This window comes from Armigeres subalbatus, chromosome 3 (genome assembly GCF_024139115.2).
Source record: "Armigeres subalbatus isolate Guangzhou_Male chromosome 3, GZ_Asu_2, whole genome shotgun sequence".
Taxonomy (NCBI): domain Eukaryota; kingdom Metazoa; phylum Arthropoda; class Insecta; order Diptera; family Culicidae; genus Armigeres; species Armigeres subalbatus.
The window spans coordinates 300,834,421-300,855,079 of NC_085141.1; the positions used below are offsets into that span (position 1 = coordinate 300,834,421).

A 20,659-nucleotide genomic window follows, 5' to 3' on the forward strand; every position below is an offset into this window, starting at 1 on the left:
TCCTCATTCAGATTGATATCGGAAATCAAGGTGGGTGTGCTCCTTGATTCCAATCTAGGATAAAAATCACAAAAGCATGAGGATTACTACTCCTGGCCACGCCCATCTTCACCGTAACTTGGGAGGGGAAGGAAATATTGGTGTAGTACTTACTTAATGAGAGGCCCCCGACTCAGCGACACCCTCATAAGTACCACGGAGTTGGATATTGGGGAAGGTATTCGTTGGATTGGGATTTGTCTGTAGCCGACAATGTGACCGTGGTAGATCTTGCACCGTAACACAGCACGCAAAGCACGCTACCCAGCGTTACGGGGAAATCTTCGGCACGAGCTAACAAAAACCGTAAACGGATTCAAAACTTATGAAAGAATGATTTTTTGCAGCACTTCAAAGTTCAATTTCGAAAAAACCGTTTCAACTTGCCCTGGTTTACCTTATATCAGACATCTGTTGATAAACACCCGCATTCCTTTCGTATTTTTTAAAATTTTATCCTTTTACAAGATTATCAAATATTATTAACCTCAAACTGCCGGGACGAATCTTGAGAACTTAAAACAGCTCTTGGTTTGTCGAGCTATGAAATGTGGCACTATAATATAGAAGCTGATTGTTCTCTGCAGCAACATGATTTATTGCCAAGAATGATCATGCGAAATAAGTCAGACAGTACCATTTTGGTACAAATTAATGATATTAAAGCCCATTTTTCGTCATTGCAAAAAAAGCGTTCATAACTTGTTGCAAATCTCGATTTTTTCAACACTCGTAGTATTTTTTTCAACTCGGCAAGTCTCTTTGGTTAAACGTACAACTCGTGCTGAAAAAATAATCTTCTTGAAACTAGTTGCACAAAGGGTCTGGGTCATTTGGCATAATCGCCATTTGGCATAAGGTCATTTGGAATAAAGGCCATTTGGCATAATGGTCATTTGGCAGAATTTAGAACTACAAGAAAAGAGTGAGTCATTTGGCATAACGGACATTTGGCATAATTTTGAACTGTGAAAGCGAAAGGGATATTTCATGTAATGTTTAGCGTAGATTAAGTAGGTCGAGGCTGTTTTCTGATGAATTTAGACTGATGGTAGACATTTTCCGGAAGAATGAAATAACAAAACGGCAGAATTGCTTTCGAGGGAGGGATCACATCCATCATTGACTTATTCCGGTCACATGCCTACTTTTAAAGTAGGGATTACATCCACCATTGCTTCAATCCGGGCATGCGCCTTAAGACCGGATCAAATCCACCATTGCCTCAGGCAAGCGCCTAACTTTAAAAACTCAAGCAATACACTTGTCGTAGACGAGTTACTGAAACCAATCAAGTCACATATGAGTAACTGCAACCAAATCAATCTGAATTGTGCTACTCGGGGAAGAGATCACATCTACCATTGATTTAATCCCGGTAAGCGCCTACTTATAAAGAAGGAGTCACATCCACCATTTGCCATAATCCGGGCAGGGCCTACTTTCAAAGAAGGGATCACATCTACCATTGCCACAATTCGGGCCACACACCTACTTTTAAAGAAGGGATTACATCTACCATTGCTTCAATCCGGGCAAGCGCCTACTTTTAAAGAACGAATCAAACCCTCCATTGCCATAATCCGTGCAAGCGCCTACTTTTAAAGAAGGGATCACATCCACCATTGCCTCAATCCGGGAAAGCGCCTTCTTTTAAAGAAGGAATCACATCCACCATTGTCATAATCCAGGCAAGCACCTACTTTTAAAGAAGGGATCACATCCTCCATTGCCATAATCCATGCAAGCGTTTACTTCTAAAGAAGGGATCGCATCCACCATGACCTTAATCCGGGCAAGCACCTACTTTTAAAGAAGGGATCACATCCTTCATTGCCCTAATACGGCCACACGCCTACTTTTAAAGAAGGTATCATATCCTCCATTGCCATAATCCGGCTACACGCCTACTTCTAAATAAGGAATTACATCCACCATTGCTCTAATCCGGGCATGCGCCTACTTTTGCATTGCAAATGCATTCTTTCCACGAGAGGATAATGTCCTTTTAATATTGTTATCGACGGGTGTTATATTTACTATTCCGGGGTGTTTCCCGCACCACTTAGTCACCATTCAGCGAACGCAAAGAAAAGTTATGCCAAATGTCCGTTATGCCAAAAGACCCTTACTTTTGACGCTGGTCACAATTATGCCAAATGTCCATTATGCCAAATGACCGTTATGCCAAATGGCCTTTATGCCAAATGACCTTATGCCAAATGGCGTTATGCCAAATGACTTTATGCCAAATGGCCCGCTCCCTTGCACAAACTACTATTTTGATAAGAAAATTATTTTGAGCTTTTAAGTGGAATGTCTTCACTTGTCATAAGACGAGTTTGTACAAACCCTTTTAATTCCACCACTTAAATGTACCTTGACAGACACGTATTTCGACCTCAACAGTAAGGTCGTCTCCAGTGTCTCGTAAGTCGAGTCAAGTACGAGACACTGAAGACGACCTTACTGTTGAGGTCGAAATACGTATCTGTCAAGGTACAATTAAGTGTTGGAATTAAATGGGATTGTACAAACTCGTCTTATGACAAGTGTACTATTTTGAGCAGATGTTCAATATTTTTTAATGTTTCACGTCATAACAGGTGTTTTAGTATGAGATGTTTATCGGAAATGAGGATGATTGACAACAATAGCCAAATAGACATCAATTGGTTTCCGGAAGACCAAACAGGATCCGGAAACCCGAAATATCCGGTACAAAAGGCCAACATAAAACTGCAAAACAAATTTAGTATTCTGACACCTCAAACTTGTCAAAACCACAGTAATCTAGAAAATGCCTTAGTTTCTTAGCCAGCCTAAAACCAGCCTTTAGATGGCCAAGGAATAGGTTCCGGAATATTCGGTATAAAAAGCCAACATAGAACTAAGGACACCGACACCACAAACTTCTCAGAATCAGTAATTTAGAAAACGCCTTAGTTTCTTTGTAAGGTAAAACTGACCATGCGATAGACACTGAAAAGTTTTTACATATTTAGAACTTTTTCACTGGAAATCCCGGGTTTTCGGAACCTGGTCCATGGACATTGCATGGCCACGGCCTGTTTTACCCTACAAAGACACTATGGCGTTTTTTAAGTTACTCATGGGATTTTGTGAAGTTCGTGGTGTCGTTAGATCGATTTATTCCGTGGTTCTATGTTGGCCTTTTATACACGATATTGCGGGTTTCTGGAACCTGTTCGGTGGTCTTCTGGAAGCCAATTTATGTATATTTGGCTATTGTTGTCAATCATATACATTGACCATTAATCACTTATACTTAAACATCTGTCATGATGCTAAACATTTAAAAATATTAAACATTAGGTCAAACAATTACTTCTGCCACACTTCAAAACTCCCCCATCTAAAAGAGTGAGGGTATCCTGAGCATTTTACCCGACTTTTTCCTGGAACTACTATTCTTCTTGGTCACAGTTCAAACCGATTGCATTTTAGGAGAAAATTGATCGATAAAGAGCGGATTAAAGTTGTCTAGATATTTTATTGTTTGGCTTTCAAAACAGTTTTAACACCTGTCATCCTTATTAGGGGGACATCCCCCACCCCGGACACCTCCCAATATGTACCGGACACTTCTTAAACGGCACTTGTAGAGATCGCTTCATCATCTTATGTAGTACAAAACAAAGGTATTGAAAAGTCCTTTACCTGCATGGAATATCAGATCCTCATGTTGTAAACTTTGTACAAGATTTTAAATTGAACAAAAATGTTGAAAATGTTCATGTTTAGGATGTTTAAATCAACAATATTAAAATCATTCGAATGCATTCTGATTATGTCGAGATGGTCAATATTGGACATATTTCAAATAGCGTCCACGATTTCTGTATCCGGTAGCTGTCCCCCGGGTCCGGGCACTGAGTTTTTTCATGTGATCAAATAGCCAATCTTTGCACCTAGTTTGTTAAACTTACTTCAATTCAAGTCAAGTTTGTTAATATGTTAAACTTGAAGCAAGTGAGAAATATTACTATTTTTATGATATCTACACTCATGTTATAGAAACTTGGTCATATTTGAACATGATACATTATAGAGTGGGGCGCAGTGGTATGGAAAAACGCAAACCTCATCCAATAAAGTGAGATCAAGGTTTTTCTGAACCATTTTGGGACCCCAATCAACTGTGTAAAACAAGGGCTCGATTGGCTGCGTCCTCGCTTTCCCCATTGCGTTTTAAATTTATTTGGAGATTAGTATGGGAAAACATCCTTTTTACATTTTTGCTCTTAGCGACTTCGATTTATCACCAATCACGTGACTTAATACGATATCTAATAGTCTGAAAGATGCCAAAACACTTTGCCGAAGAAATACGTAGCTGGAAGGTCTACAAAAAATGTCCAAAATACATGGTTCAAAAATGTGTTCGAATGTTCAAATATAATTTTTATGAATCTTCGATGATCATATTTTATGTAGATGGTGAACAAGTAAACATAATCCGGATAATCAGAGAGACTTTCGTTGAATGGCTTATGTGTCCGGTACTGGGGGATCTCCCCCTATATTGAAAACATGCCATTCTCATCAAAATCGTTCAATTCGATCTTCATGACTACTTTCTTTTTAACTTATAGAGAACGAATGGTCATTTTAGTGATAAAATATGGCAAAAAAAGTTTAAGCCAATGCCAATGATCCTATCAACACGCAAACTGAGAAACTCAGTTCCAAGTAAAACAAATACTACTTTTCCTCCGTCTTTCACGCTCCATAACCATTGCATTCCTCACGGCAAGATAAGGAAAACTAATATCCTGTCGGTTGTATACAATTTGGATGCTACGATGCCTTAAACACGCTAACAATTTGCTCTTTTTCAGAGAGTAGTGACATTCGAGTCCTTGGCTTTCGTAGCCATTGATTAAACCCTGACTGATGGGTTAAGTTCGGTAACTTTATTTGCTCCCCAATCCCCTGCCCCATCAATCTACGGGACTCAGCGACGGAAAAGAATAGTACAGCTGGAAAATCCAAATTCAACAACAAGTGGGTACGGGAAACAAGAGACAGCGATTTGCATCTTGAGCGCGTTGCAGATATATCGAAGAATTACACTTTTCTCCACCGTCGGTCGTCGTGCCAGCCAAGTAAGTGCGGGAATGCAAAGATTGCGATGCATCTTTTACAGAAACACTTGACGCGGAAACACGTTTCTGGCATTATTCTCTCGTTGCATTTTGCCGTCTTGTATCAGCTTGGTTGGTTTTACGTCCTGGCGCTGGTGCTGTACAAAAGTACAAAACAAAGTTATTGAAAAGTCCTTTACCTGCATGGAATATCAGATCCTCATGTTGTAAACTTTGTACAAAATTTTAAATTGAACAAAAATGTTGAAAATGTTCATGTTTAGGATGTTTAAATAAACAATATTAAAATCATTTGAATGCATTTTGATTATGTCGAGATGGTCAATATTGGACATATTTCAAATAGCGTTCACGATTTCTGTATCCGGTAGCTGTCTCCTGGGTCTGGGCACTGAGTTTTTTCATGTGATCAAATAGCAAATCTTTGCACCTACTTTGTTGAACTTACTTCAATTCAAGTCAAGTTTGTTAATATGTTCAACTTGAAGCAAGTGAGAAATATTTCTATTTCAATGATGTCTACACTCATGTAATAGAAACTTGGTCATATTTGAACATGATACATTATAGAGTAGGGCGCAGTGGTATGGAAAAACGCAAACCTCATCCAATAAAGTGAGATCAAGGTTTTTCTGAACCATTTTGGGACCTCAATCATCTGTGTAAAATAAGGGCTCGATTGGTTGCGTCCTCGCTTTCCGCATTGCGTTTTAAATTTATTTGGAGATTAGTATGGGAAAACATCCTTTTTTACATTTTTGCTCTTAGCGACTTCAATTTATCATCAATCACGTGACTTAATACGATATCTAATAGTCTGAAAGATGCCAAAACACTTTGCCGAAGAAATACGTAGCTGGAAGGTCTACAAAAAATGTCCAAAATACATGGTTCAAAAATGTGTTCGAATGTTCAAATATAATTTTTATGAATCTTCGATGATCATATTTTATGTAGATGGTGAACAAGTAAACATAATCCGGATAATCAGAGAGACTTTCGTTGAATGGCTTATGTGTCCGGTACTGGGGGATCTACCCCTATATTGAAAACATGCCATTCTATCAAAATCGTTCAATTCGATCTTCAGGACTACTTTCTTTTTAACTTATAGGGAACGAATAGTCATTTTGGTGATAAAATATGGCAAAAAAAGTTTAAGCCAATGCCAATGATCCTATCAACACGCAAATTGAGAAACTCAGTTCCAAGTAAAACAAATGCTACTTTTCCTCCATCTTTTCACGTTCCATAATCATTACATTCCTCACGGCAAGATAAAGAAAACTAATATCCTGTCGGTTGTATACAATTTGGATGCTACGATGCCTTAAACACGCTAACAAATTACTCTTTTTCAGAGAGCAGTGACATTCGAGTCCTTGGCTTTCGTAGCCATTGATTAAACCCTGACTGATGGGTTAAGTTCGGTAACTTTATTTGCTCCCCAATCCCCTGCCCCATCAATCTACGGGACTCAGCGACGGAAAAGAATAGTACAGCTGGAAAATCCAAATTCAACAACAAGTGGGTACGGGAAAACAAGAGACAGCGATTTGCATCTTGAGCGCGTTGCAGATATATCGAAGAATTACACTTTTCTCCACCGTCGGTCGTCGTGCCAGCCAAGCAAGTGCGGGAATGCAAAGATTGCGATGCATCTTTTACAGAAACACTTGACGCGGAAACACGTTTCTGGCATTATTCTCTCGTTGCATTTTGCCGTCTTGTATCAGCTTGGTTGGTTTTACGTCCTGGCGCTGGTGCTGTCATGGAGAAGGAGAAGGTTCAAAGGTGATTTACATAAAATTTACATTCGTGAGTTTCCCGCGGGAAGTCATTGCTTTAGACACCGTACGACTTGTCGCGGATGCTGGTAAATGGGAATGCAATATGAGCAGTGATGGCGTACTTGTATATTATAATCAAAAACTTCGCACAAGTGTATCCTCAGCATTGTCAACAAAAATTAGTTGAAAAAACATGGAATAATCCTCATCTAGTAATCACTCGAAGACGATTGAAATATTTTCATAATTGCAGTCCCAACGGAATATTTTGCAACACTGGATATCACTGTTGACCTTGAGACAGCTGAATCAACTTACTGTGTTATGCATTCTTGATGCAAGTTTATTCACGAACTGTGCTTCAGTTTTCTTGAAGCAGTGACAAATCTAATAAAAAATAAACGAACCAAAAAGACGTCGTTGAATGCCAAACGTTACAGCGCATGATGGATAGGGATGGATAAAATTGCAATATTATACAATGCATCAGAATATTAGTAACAAAGTTAGAATTGTTTCCAATTTAGTTGGGTAGTATTTTGTATTTGTATTTTCCAATCCTTAAACGAGGATCTTTTTAGGATTTGAATAAAATGCTAGATGAAATCATTGAAAAAACAAGCTGCACTCATACTTGGAAGATATAAAGATAGCAATCATTAGTAGATTTCAGAACAAATCCTACAAACATTACAGCAAATAAAGTTTTCAGCGCAAATCTCCGAAGGATTTATGATCAGAATTCTTTAAAGAATTTTGCGATAATAACTTTAGGTATTTCCACTGAAGATTTTGGAGGTTTGCAACAAAATCTTTTAAACGATTTTTTCGGCGAAATTCGGAATTTGTATATTTCACCCAATAGAAGATAATTATGTAACATTTATCCATTCAAAAAAAATCTATTGTTAAGCTTGAGAACAGTGTTGTCCTACACTCAAGGCAAAAAATTCTGCTCTTTGATTTTACTCCATCTTAACGATTTTATAGTATCAACTAAGTAAGTTCAATTAATAGAAGGATATTTGGATTTTTTAAATGTCATGGCAAACTGTCAAACAACTGCACTCCAGAGCCACAGGAGCGCGCGCGCTGAAAATACACTCCAGTGTATTTTCAGTGCGCGCGCTCCTGTGTCTCTAGATTGCATTTTTTGACAGTTTACCATGACGTTTAGAAAATTCAAATATCCTTCTAATAGTTGAACTTACTTAGTTGAGACTATAAAATCGTTTAGATGGAGTAAAATCAAAGAGCAGAATTTTTTGCCTTGAGTGTAGGACAACACTGCTTGAGAATATGATTTTTGAAATTCTTGTTGTGTATTACTGAGTTAGCAGAATAGAAAACAGTCCTGATCAATTTTATGCTTACTACCAGGTTGGCAGTTTACACTCATTGTTCATCAGTTAATAACCAATCCTCATCTTTCGTCTTCCATAATCGTCGAAAACTTTTCAATACAACCACACAAAAGCCCCCACGGCATCATTGCTCGGACTATCTCATACTAGTTTAAAAATCGAATCATAAGCATGACAAACTTTCCACACAATTTCATGATCCGAAAAGTTTTCTTCGCCAAATTGCAAATCCCAGTTCTGCGGCAGCGTGAACTCGGTGAAACTCTACGAATCTGGACAAAAAATCGCCATGTTCCACCCTTCTATTGCAGCCAGTCCGGAAAATAGTTCAAGTGTTGTGGTTTCCCATTGTGTGACATCGACAAAACCAGCACCAGCCAAAGTTGGATACAGTGCACGAAAGTGATACCTATAGAGAAAAAATACGAAAAAAAATCGCCGTAGAACAGTGTCCACCTGCAGCGTGAAATGTTTCGAAGTTCCGATGCAAAGTTTCCAAGTTTGACTTAACGAACCCCACTCAGTGGGAGATATCAGCACAATCCAGCAGCATCCGACAAGCAGCGACCGGTGGGTGTGCCATTTGGAATTGAAAGTTATTTTCCAGCGACTGAGCTGTGGAAATCAGTGAAGAAGGCTATCTACTGCTTGCAGCGCAACTGTAGAAAATCTGTGAAGAGAAAATTGAAAATTCAATACTTTCTATGCTGAGAAATAGTACCCGATGATAGCAGTTCGTACGGTAGAGTGAAATAAGTCGGAATAATTTCTAGTTGTGAAACAGTGAGAATTGTATGTAATTGGAAAATAGCTTCACATTGCTATCCCGGTCGGAGAAAAGTGGTTCATCGACACTTTAGCATTACAGTTTTATCTATCTTTCCTCCGACGTAATAAGACCGAAAAGCAGAACCAAGTGAGTCGATAACACAAGGGCTTAGTATTGTTGCTACCATTATCGCCGTTTGTGCTCTTCGTGCTGCTTTTATTTCTGCTACTGTTCCAACTGTCCCGACGCCAGGAGGAGGAGGACCTCGAACGTGAACGCCACAGTTCTACGGCGGCACCCGTTGGCCGCCGGGACCATCAATCCTCTCATCATCCCCATCAACAGCACCATCATCATCATCAACGGCAGCGTCGTCCCTTGAATCTACTGTTTGGCGGCGTAGACCCCGAACCATCGCCGTCATCAGTGACTCAAGGATCGCAGGAAGATAATATTACCCCGGCGCCGAGCGTCTCATCACCACTGCTATCAAAAGCCAAGCGAAGATTTTTCACCATGTCGTCGTCACGTCATTATCAGTGCCATTCACAGTCTATTGAAATGGACGTCTACGATACGGAAGGTAAGTGGCTGGATTAGATGTCGGCGAGTTGATGTTGATACTGCGGTGATTTATTAGAGCTGATTGGTCTCAGAGTGGCAATCGAATCGATTTTTGCTTCAAATCTATGTCTGTTCCTTTTTTTGGGTCACGGTGACCCGGTCAGTTTGATAAATTACATGGGCATGTCTTTTACCGAATTTCCTTTTGCGGAACGATGGAAGCTGCAGTGGTTCGAATTCATAACACAAAAGGCTTAGAAAAACTTCAAACTTTATTGAATGATTTAATTTCAAAAAATTAAAAAAGGGTATTATTATTTTTCAATATGAGTATTTTTATTGTAAATAGATTATCAATATAAGTGTAAACGTGTACAGCCCAGATGAGGACAGGTGAGCTACGAACAATCCTAATCCACCGAAATGATGATCCAAGGCGATAAACATCCTTTATCCACTCGATAATATATTGTGGGATCTTGGACAATCTAATGTGAAGATGTGCAACTTCGGAGTAATCTGGAAAAGTATGTCAGGTGAATGGTTTCATTTCATATATCACCCGTCACATTCCATCAAACAACAATAAAGGAAAGTTTTTTGTTTGCTTGGAGATGCCAAGACAAATACACTCGGAGGAGATATTCTTTCTTCCGTAGCACAATGGGCCGAATGTTAAGATTTTGATCATCAATATTATTTGCCTTTCTCGTGCCAAGGCGTAGCCGGTGAAGGGCGGATGACTGACTAAACTCGACAAATTAAGAGGATGTCTTTGTATGTATGATGTCTATTTGTTGTTGCAATATATCATAAAAATCTTGAATCATGAAACGTCGATGGGCTTGTCTACTTTTTTTTAGGGAAACAGTTTCCCAGACATCGTAATACCTATCTTAAATATGGGCTATTGTTGATTATCCATTTTGGCCTCAAATTCAGCGCTTACGATCTACACCTGCAATAGTAGCTTTTTCCAAGTTTTAATATATATTCCACCATACTTACGGCATTTTCCGGTAGCACATACATCGCGAGATAGTTTAAGGGTATTCTGGGTTTTTCAAATTGTCCTTGAGTTCAGATATGTCATCAAAAAATATGGACTAAAGCTTAACCATAGATCTATTACTCTGCTTCAAATGTGGTACTTTGAGGACATTTTGAGGACAAGGCTTAAGCCTCCCGGAACCCTGATTTAAATCTACTAGCGTTTTCTAGGGCACACCATACCATTCAATGCATTTTGAGTGGAGTGTCGTTGAAAATGTTAGTGAATTTAGTTTTGGATTCCAGGAAACTTGTCCTTAACCATTTTTTTATTTAGCAGGCTTAGGGGTGCATAACACTTTATGGAGCCGAAATTTTTCATGACACTATAATCTATATTATTAATAGTGTTGTAGAATGTCATTGGCATTCATTTGTATAATTTTCCCAGAACTTTTTTCTGGAGTTAAATATCATTTCATGCAGAGGCGTCGCGTGATCAGTTCTTCATCCTGTGCACCATTAGATTAAAGGTTAATATTTCGACGTCCCATTTATCGAATTAAACTCAAACTAAACTTAAAAGTGACAGTGCGTAAAATTAAAAAAATATATATATGTTTCACTTGTTCTCGTAATTAATAATGATGAGATGACAAAACAAGTTGATAAATATTTGCGATATGCTAGACCATCCAAACTGTCCTTGAGCTCAGAACTTGCGATCTACAGCCACAACACAAGCTTTTTTCGTCATTCCAAGCTTGAATATGCATTCAATTATCTCCATAACATGTTCCTGGAGATCAAGAGACATAATCAGATGGTTTTGGGATATCCTAGGTCTTCCAAATCATCCTTGAGTCCAGAGCTTGAGATCTACAGCCACGACACAAGCTTTTTTCGCCAAGCTTGCATAGGCATTCAACCATGTCCATAACATATTCCAGAAGATCAAGAGACATGATGAGATGGTTTTGAGATATCCTGGGTCATCCAAACCGTCCTTGAGTCCACAACTTGTGATCTACAGCCACGACACTTGCTTTTTCGTCAATCCAAGCTTGGACAAGCATTTAACCATATCCATAACATATTCCTGAAGATAAAGAGACATGGTGAGATGTTTTTGGGATATCCTGGGTCATCCGAACTAACCTTGAGTCCAGAGCTTGCGATCTACAGCCATGAAACAAGCTTTTGCGTCACTCCAAGCTTGGATATGTATTCAACCATATCCATAACGTATTCCTGAAGATCATGAGACATGGTGAGATGGTTTTGAGATATCCTGGGTCATCCAAACCGTCCTTGAGTGCACAACTTGCGATCTACAGCCCGAAACTTGCTTTTTTCGTCACTCCAAGCTTCGATATGCATTCAACCATATCCATAACACATTCATGAAGATCAAGAGACATGGTGAGATGGTTTTGGGAAATCCTGGGTCATCCAAAGCGTCCTTGAGTTCAGAACTTCAGAACTAAAACAATTGTAATAATCACATACGGGTCCGCAACGTTAGGCATTAAGACGCTATGCATAAGTACGTTAGGCATAATGGACGTTTGGCATAATTCTGCCTTCTTTATGTCATAGGCTGTTCATTGGGTCATTTTATGCCTAACGTACATTATGCCTAACGTCCTCATGCCTAACGTACTTATGCTTAACGGGGTATACCCATCACATACATATAGCAGTGTTGGGAAAATATTTCTTAGCAACTATAATTCTCTAGTTAAAAGCATAGTTTAGAGGAGCTAGAATATCCAAAACTATATAACGATGTCTGTAGAATTCCAGGAGATGCAATGCATATATTTGAATACGTATCAATAGTGGAAAAAGCCATGGCTACAACTATTTACTGAACCTCAAGGATAGTTTGGATGACTTAGAACATTTATACTACCTGCCGATTCATTTTATACTTCCAGGAGATGTAACGGGTGTGAATGAACTCGCATCAAAATTTTGTGTAAGGAAAAAAGCTACTGTCACAAATAATGATCGCACGTCACGAACACAAGAACAGTTTGGAATACTCAGATTAATCTAGCGGTTTTTTCTTCTTCCAATAGATGTGATGAACAGAGTTGAACGTAAATCAAGACATTGAATGGAAAAAAACGCTAGTTTGCAAGCTTAAGAATGTAGATTATGTGCTACAAGACAGTTTGGATGACCTACAATTTTCCAAGTATCGCAATTTTGAGCCGGAAGATCTCCTAGGAGCTGTAATGGATATAACTGAATGCACATTGAAGCTATGAGTACTGAAAAAAGACTTTCTTGTAGTTGTAGATCTTAAGTCCCAAATCCAAGGACAGTATTTATTACCCAGAACATAACAAAATCACAAATCTATCTAACGATATCTTTGCCCTCCCAAGAGCTGTAATAGATATAACTGTATATTGAAGTTTTGAAGACTGGACTGCATATTGAAGCTTTGAGGACTGGAAGAAGACTTTATTGTAGCTGTAGATCTCAAGTCCCGAGCTCAAGAACAGTTTGGATGACTCAGAATATTTCAAAACTATCTTGCGATATATTTTACCCTCCCAGGAGCTGTAATGGATATATCTGAATACATATTAAAACTTTTTTGGGGGCAGCAGGGACTATGTCCAAGGGCTTGACGATCCCTTCCCAGACCATCTGCGAGTTGTGGCGCCTGCCTAGGATGTGGTGGGGTTTGACAGTGGGCCCTGTTAAACCTCTATAAAAAGCTGCATGTATCCGCAAGTAGGCTCCGCCAGAGCGACCGTGTGCCGCTCAAAGCGCACAAGCCCAAGTCCTGGTGTTAGGTAGGACGCTAAACAGCCCTGACACGATGGCCCTCCGGCGAGACAGGAGGTTTGCGCAGGCCCAATAAGCCGCCTGGAAAACCAATAATTACGAACAATATAAGAGATAATGCGACTCGCTCCCAACGGAAGAGCAGCTAGGCGCAGCGTCTCTTGAAGATGGCTGGAGAGATATTTGATCCGCCATTGGTAGCACCGCAACCGCTGCACTTGGCACGGTGCCCCCGGATCAGAGAAACGACTGGTATGACGGCGAATGTGAGCAGTTAGTAGAAGAGAAGAATGCAGCATGGGCGAGATTGATGCAACACCGCACGAGGGCGAACAAGGCACGATATAAACAGGCGCGGAACAAACAAAACTCGATTTCCCGGAGGAAGAAGCGTCAGCAGGAAGATCGAGACCGTGAAGAGACGGAGCAACTGTACCGCGCTAATAACACACGGAAGTTCTATGAGAAGTTGAACCGTTCAAGTAAGGGCCACGTGCCACAGCCTGATATGTGTAAGGACATAAACGGGAACCTTCTTACGAACGAGCGTGAGGTGATCCAAAGGTGGCGGCAGCACTACGAAGACCACCTGAATGGCGATGTGGCAGACGAAGATGGCGGTATGGTGATGGACCTGGGGGAACGCGCGCAGGACATAATTCTACCGGCTCCGGATCTCCAAGAAATCCAGGAGGAGATTGGCCGGCTGAAGAACAATAAAGCCCCTGGGGTTGACCAACTACCAGGAGAGCTATTTAAACACGGTGATGAGGCACTGGCTAGAGCGCTGCACTGGGTCATTACCAAGATTTGGGAGGAGGAAGTTTTGCCGCAGGAGTGGATGGAAGGTGTCGTGTGTCCCATCTACAAAAAGGGCGATAAGCTGGATTGTAGCAACTACCGCGCAATCACATTGCTGAACGCCGCCTACAAGGTACTCTCCCAAATTTTATGCCGTCGACTAACACCAATTGCAAGGGAGTTCGTGGGGCAGTACCAGGCGGGTTTTATGGGCGAACGCTCCACCACGGACCAGGTGTTTGCCATTCGCCAAGTACTGCAGAAATGCCGCGAATACAACGTGCCTACACATCATCTATTCATCGACTTCAAAGCCGCATATGATACAATCGATCGGGACCAGCTATGGCAGCTTATGCACGAACACGGATTTCCGGATAAACTGACACGGTTGATCAAAGCGACATTGGATCGGGTGATGTGCGTAGTTCGAGTTTCAGGGGCATTCTCGAGTCCCTTCGAAACCCGTAGAGGGTTACGGCAAGGTTATGGTCTTTCGTGTCTGCTATTCAACATCGCTTTGGAAGGGGTAATACGAAGAGCAAGGATTAACACGAGTGGTACAATTTTCAATAAGTCCGTCCAGCTATTTGGCTTCGCCGACGACATAGATATTATGGCACGTAACTTTGAGAAGATGGAGGAAGCCTACATCAGACTGAAGAGGGAAGCCAAGCGGATCGGACTAGTCATCAACACGTCGAAGACGAAGTACATGATAGGAAGAGGTTCAAGAGAAGACAATGTGAGCCACCCACCGCGAGTTGGCATCGGTGGTGACGAAATCGAGGTGGTAGAAGAATTTGTGTACTTGGGCTCACTGGTGACTGCCGAAAATAATACCAGCAGAGAAATTCGGAGACGTATAGTGGCTGGAAATCGTACATACTTTGGACTCCGCAAGACGCTCCGATCGAATAGAGTTTGCCGCCGTACCAAACTGACAATCTACAAAACGCTCATTAGACCGGTAGTCCTCTACGGACACGAGACCTGGACGATGCTCGTGGAGGACCAACGCGCACTCGGAGTTTTCGAAAGGAAAATGCTGCGTACCATCTATGGTGGGGTGCAGATGGCGGACGGTACGTGGAGGAGGCGAATGAACCACGAGTTGCATCAGCTGTTGGGAGAACCATCCATCGTTCACACCGCGAAAATCGAACGACTGCGGTGGGCCGGGCACGTAGCCAGAATGTCGGACAATAACACGGTGAAAATGGTTCTCGACAACGATCCGACGGGTACAAGAAGGCGAGGTGCGCAGTGGGCAAGGTGGACCGATCAGGTGGAAGATGACTTGCGGACCCTCCGTAGACTGCGTGGTTGACGACGTGTAGCCATGGACCGAGCCGAATGGAGAAGACTCTTATATACCGCACAGGCTACTTCGGCCTTGGTCTGAATAAATAATAGTAATAATATTAAAACTTTGAGGACTAAAAAAAGACTTTCTTCTTGTTGTAGATCTCGAACTTTCTTCTTGTTGAAATCCCGAACTCAAGGACAGTTTGGATGGCCCAGAATATCTCAAAACTATCTCACGATATCTGTTGACCTCCCAGGAGCTGTTATAGATATAACTGAATGTATATTGAAGCTTTGATGACTGAAAAAAAACATTTTCTTGTAGCTGTAGACCTCAAGTCTCGAACTCAAGAAAAGTTTGGATGACCCAGAATATCTCAAAACTATCTCACAATATCTGTTGCCTTTCCAGCTCCAGGAGCTGTGATGGATACAACTGAATGCATGTTGAAGCTTTAAGGACTGAAAAAAAAAAATCTTGCAGCCGTAGATCTCAAGTCTCGAACTCAAGGACAGTTTGGATGACGCAGAATATCTCAAAACTGTCTTACGATTTCTTTCGCCCTCCCAGTCGTTGTAATGGATTCAACTGAATGTACTGAAACTTTGACGACTTAAAAAAGACTTTATTGTTGCTGTAGATCTCGAATCCCGAACTCAAGGACAGTTTGAATGGCTCAGAATATCTCAAAACTATCTCACGATATCTGTTGACCTCCTAGTAGCTGTAATGGATTCAACTGAATGTACTGAAACTTTGAGGACTAAAAAAAGACTTCATTGTGACTGTAGATCTCAAGTCCTGAGCTGAAGGACAGTTTGGACGGCCCAGAATATCTTAAAACTGTCTTACGACATCTGTTGAACTCCTAGGAACTGTAATGGATATAATTGAATAGGGGAAGTGCACCTGTTTTGGCCAACTTAGTGCCTAATTTGGCCGACCCTGAAAAATACATATTTTTCCAAAATAATCGATCAGTTGAAAGCAGCGCTGAATCGTGAGAGATATACCTTTTGTTGGAACTAATAAAACCTTCGTGAATTGCTTTATTTTTGGAGTTATTCGCACAATGGGCCAAATTAGGAACATGGCCAAAACCGGTACAGTTCCCCTATATATTGAAGCTTTGAGGATTGGGCAAAGACTTTATTGTAGCTGTAGATCTCAAGTCCCGATCTTGAGGACAGTTTGGATAACCCTGAATATCTAAAAACTATATTACGATTTCTTTTGCCCTCCCATGAGCTGTAATGGATACAACTGAATGCATATTAAAGCTTTGAGGACTGAAAAAAGACTTTCTGGTTGCTGTGGATCTCAAGTCCCGAACTCAAGAACAGTTTGGATGGCCCAGAATATTTCAAAACTATCCCACGATATCTGTTGATCTCCTAGGAGCTGTAATGGATTCAACTGAATGTATTGAAACTTTGAGGACTGAGAAAAGAATTTATTGTAGCTGTAGATCTCAAGTCTCGAGCTCAAGGACAGTTTAGATAGCCTAGGACGTCCAAGGAAGATTAAAAATAGTTTTGTTGTATATCACGGTAACTCTACGGATACGTTTGAATAAAATCTTATTTAAAAACAGGACCATTCGCTACAAATAAACCTAATAATTTCCCTTTCCTAACTTCACCGTGTTCAGGACGTTCTAGGTTGTCGTAAGGTCTTAATCGACCCTGCCTGATATTTGTCCCTGATAGGGGAGTTAATTTCAAGCAATTTTGCTGAAGACAGTGTGCATTTTTATCCATCGTGCGATTTTATACATCTATTTTTCTTTTGGGGTCATATACAGGTGTTAGACAAAAAGGTTGAGATAGGCAAAAATTGGTTGATATTCCAATCAGCATAACTTTGCCTAGAAAAATCCGATTTCAATAAAACCGGGACCATCGGACGCGGAAACTCTTCTAGTATACTGTCCCTATGCAGAACTTTAGATTGGCCCTTGGCCACCGGAGATGTTCCGGATTTTCCGAGGGTATGTTCAAAATGCATTTTTTGTACTGCTTGTCATTTTATGTGACGTTTGCTTTCATCATGTTTTATGTTTTTCTCATGAACTAGAACTAATATGCCGACCAATGCTGGCTGTAGATCGAGAATCCTTAGAAACTACGAAGAGATATGGCCATTTCCGCAAAAAACGGCTCCGGGAACATGATGAAATGGTAACAGATCGGAATAATGCAAATATGGGTATCTATCTTCATGGCTTTGCGAGACGATGATTATAGAAACATTCCCATGGTAATAGTATCAACTGCCACCCTTATAGCAGGTTCCAGGGGCCTTCGAGGAGGGGCCGGTTTTTATACCATCTGGAACCATGCATATATGGGTGATGAAATTCATCTTTTCCCAAGACGATAAATATAAAAACTATATTAAAGATACATTTTGATGACCACCAGACCCACTGGCCAATTTGTAACAGGTTCCGGGTGTTCTGCGAAAGTGATATTTGTTCATGGTGTATGGCCAATCCCCTACCGTTTTCACGAAAATGGCCATATCTCTGTTTTCCTGGCGGATTTTCGATCCGAAGCCAGCATTGATCAGCATATTAGTTCTAGTTTCAGGGGTAAGCATAAAACATGATGAAAGTAAACGTCAAATAAAATGACAAGCCAAAGAAAAAATGCATTTTTAACATAGCCTTGGAAAAACCGGAACATCTCCGGTGGCCAAGGGCCAGTCTGAGGTTCTGCATAGGGACAATATACAAGAAGAGTTTTCGCGTCCGATGGTCCCAGTTTTATTAAAATCGGATTTTCCTACGCAAAGTTATGCTGATTTGAACTTCGACAAAATTTTGCCTATCTTAACCTTTTTGTCTAACCCCTGTATGACCCCGTGGGCCTGAAAGGGTTAACCCATCTATCTATCATATTAACATCTATCTATCTATCTATGAAATGGAACCGCCACATTTTTTAAATTTGATTTATTTCGTAAAATGAAACGTAGTCTCAATTGTTTTACGTTAATAAAAAAATGAAATATTTTAAGCATGATTTGTTGACTAATTCGAGTTTGTAATTAGCATATCTTATCAGAAAGATGGGGTCTATACTATAGAGTTTAGTTTGACCGAGGAAGGTAAATGGTCGCATTAGCGAATTATGTCTGATGATAGCTGAAGAATAGCATAGCATAGCATAGCATAGTTACGTTGTACTTCGTAGACTGGACACTAGTGATACTCATGTTTTTCTTTTGAAATCCTTATTCAGATTGCTATCAGAAATCAAGGTGGGTGTGGTCCTTGATTTCAATCTAGGATAAAAATCACAAAAGCATGAGGATTACTACTCCTGGCCACGCCCATCTTCACCGTAACTTGGGAGGGGAAGGAAGTGTTGGTGTAGTGGAATGGGGTAAGTGGAAACCCCAAGTTACCTTGACATTCAATTGTGATAAGTAGGTACATATAATCAAAATCAAAGCGATTACTTCTCGGAGTATCTCTTTTTTGAATAATTTCATTGACTTAACGGAATAGATCCCCAAGGAATTCTCGTAATAGTTAGTGGAAGGCTGGTTTTGCCTTCTCGAGTTTGTGTTTGTGTTTGTAAAATCTAGATGTTCGCCCCAAGAATGAACTTTGTATAGGAAAAATGAGACTTTGTATAGAAAAAATAAAGTGTTATAAACTTATTGACGTACTTTAACGAATTAAAAAGAAGTCTATGTGTGCGTGTTTGTATGTCTGTGTGTGCGCAAAACACGTTTAATATTATCACTTATTTTCAAGCACTTGTACGTAACCAATTTTTCGCAAAAAAAGCCTCGGTTGATTCGGCAGACCATTTGATTCAAACTCCAGGACGATTTGGAGATCTTACTACATCTTATATGTCTGGATTTGAGACGCAAGTGAAAGAAAATTATTTGGAGGACATAATTGGGTTGATACTGCAGCTATGGACATCGCGGAGACCTTGGTGGATTCGGCAGACCATTTAATTCAAACTCCAAGAGGATTTGGAGATCTTACTACATCTTATATGTCTGAATTTGAGACCCAAGTGAAAAACAAATACTCGGAGGACATAATTGGGTTGATACCGCAGCTATGGACATCACGGAAGCCTTGGCGGATTTGGCAGACCATTTGATTCAAACTCCAGGACGATTTGGAGATCTTACTACATCTCATATGTCTGGATTTAAGACCCAAGTGAAAGACAAATAATCGGAGGACATAATTGGGTCGATACCGCGGCTGAGGACATCATAGAAGCCTCGATTGATTCTTCAGACCATTTGATTCAAACTCCAGGAGGATTTGGAGATCTTACTACATCTCATATGTCTGGTTTTGAGACCCAAGTGAAAGACAAATACTCGGAGGACATAATTGGGTTGATACTGCGGCTGGGGACATCATGAAAGCCTTGGTTGATTCGGCAGACCATTTGATTCAAACTCAAGGGCAATTTGGAGATCTTAGAACAACTCATATGCGTACATTTGAGACGCAAGTGAAAGACAAATACTCGGAGGACATATTTGGGATGAATCCGCGGATGAGGAGTCTAGGGAATTCTTGGATGACCAGGAAAGGAACGGCTGCTTAAGGCATATTGAGTTTGGTTTAATAGATCATATAGAGCATGAACCATTTAATAAAAGAGATAACAGCCCTTCGGTATCGCGGGTAGACCTATATTCCAGGGAATTCTTGTATGACCTGGAACGGAATTTGGTTCAATATATCAAATTGGGCATAAACCATTTTTTACAATAGATAACAGCTCTTTCGCTACGCTTGTAGACCTTAGGTCCTCGGTTACGCGTGTAGACTCTAGGAAATTCTTGGATGACCTGGAACGGAACAATTGTTGAAGGCAAATGATGTGTATATAAAGCATCTACTTTGTTCTTTGGGTTTCTAAGAGTGCCTTCTTATAGGCTTACTTTTGGATGTCAATAATGTTTCAAATTCTTTTACGTCACGTGCCGTAAAAAGAAGGCCGTAAAACGAAGTGACGTAAAAAAAACTGCCGTAAAAAGAGGGTTGAGTGTAAATTTAAATGATATTTCGATACAAATTTTTGAAATTGTTGCCTGTTCTTTTATCTCTT

At 40.4% G+C, this 20,659-nt stretch overlaps 1 protein-coding gene across 5 annotated transcripts in view; it reads left to right on the top strand.

The window, feature by feature from the left end:
• LOC134224978 (solute carrier family 12 member 7) overlaps positions 1 to 20,659 on the top strand; it is an 848,828-nt gene that overhangs the window by 315,619 nt on the left and 512,550 nt on the right. Inside the window, exon 1 of one of the 5 annotated variants that reach the window (XM_062704691.1) lies at positions 9,019 to 9,674. The exons of the other annotated variants lie outside the window; for them this stretch is intronic. Within the exon in view, the coding sequence (XP_062560675.1) occupies positions 9,608 to 9,674 (67 nt within the window). The 5' untranslated portion in view covers positions 9,019 to 9,607. Of the gene's footprint in view, positions 1 to 9,018; positions 9,675 to 20,659 lie in introns of those variants that run through there. 5 annotated transcript variants of the gene reach the window in all.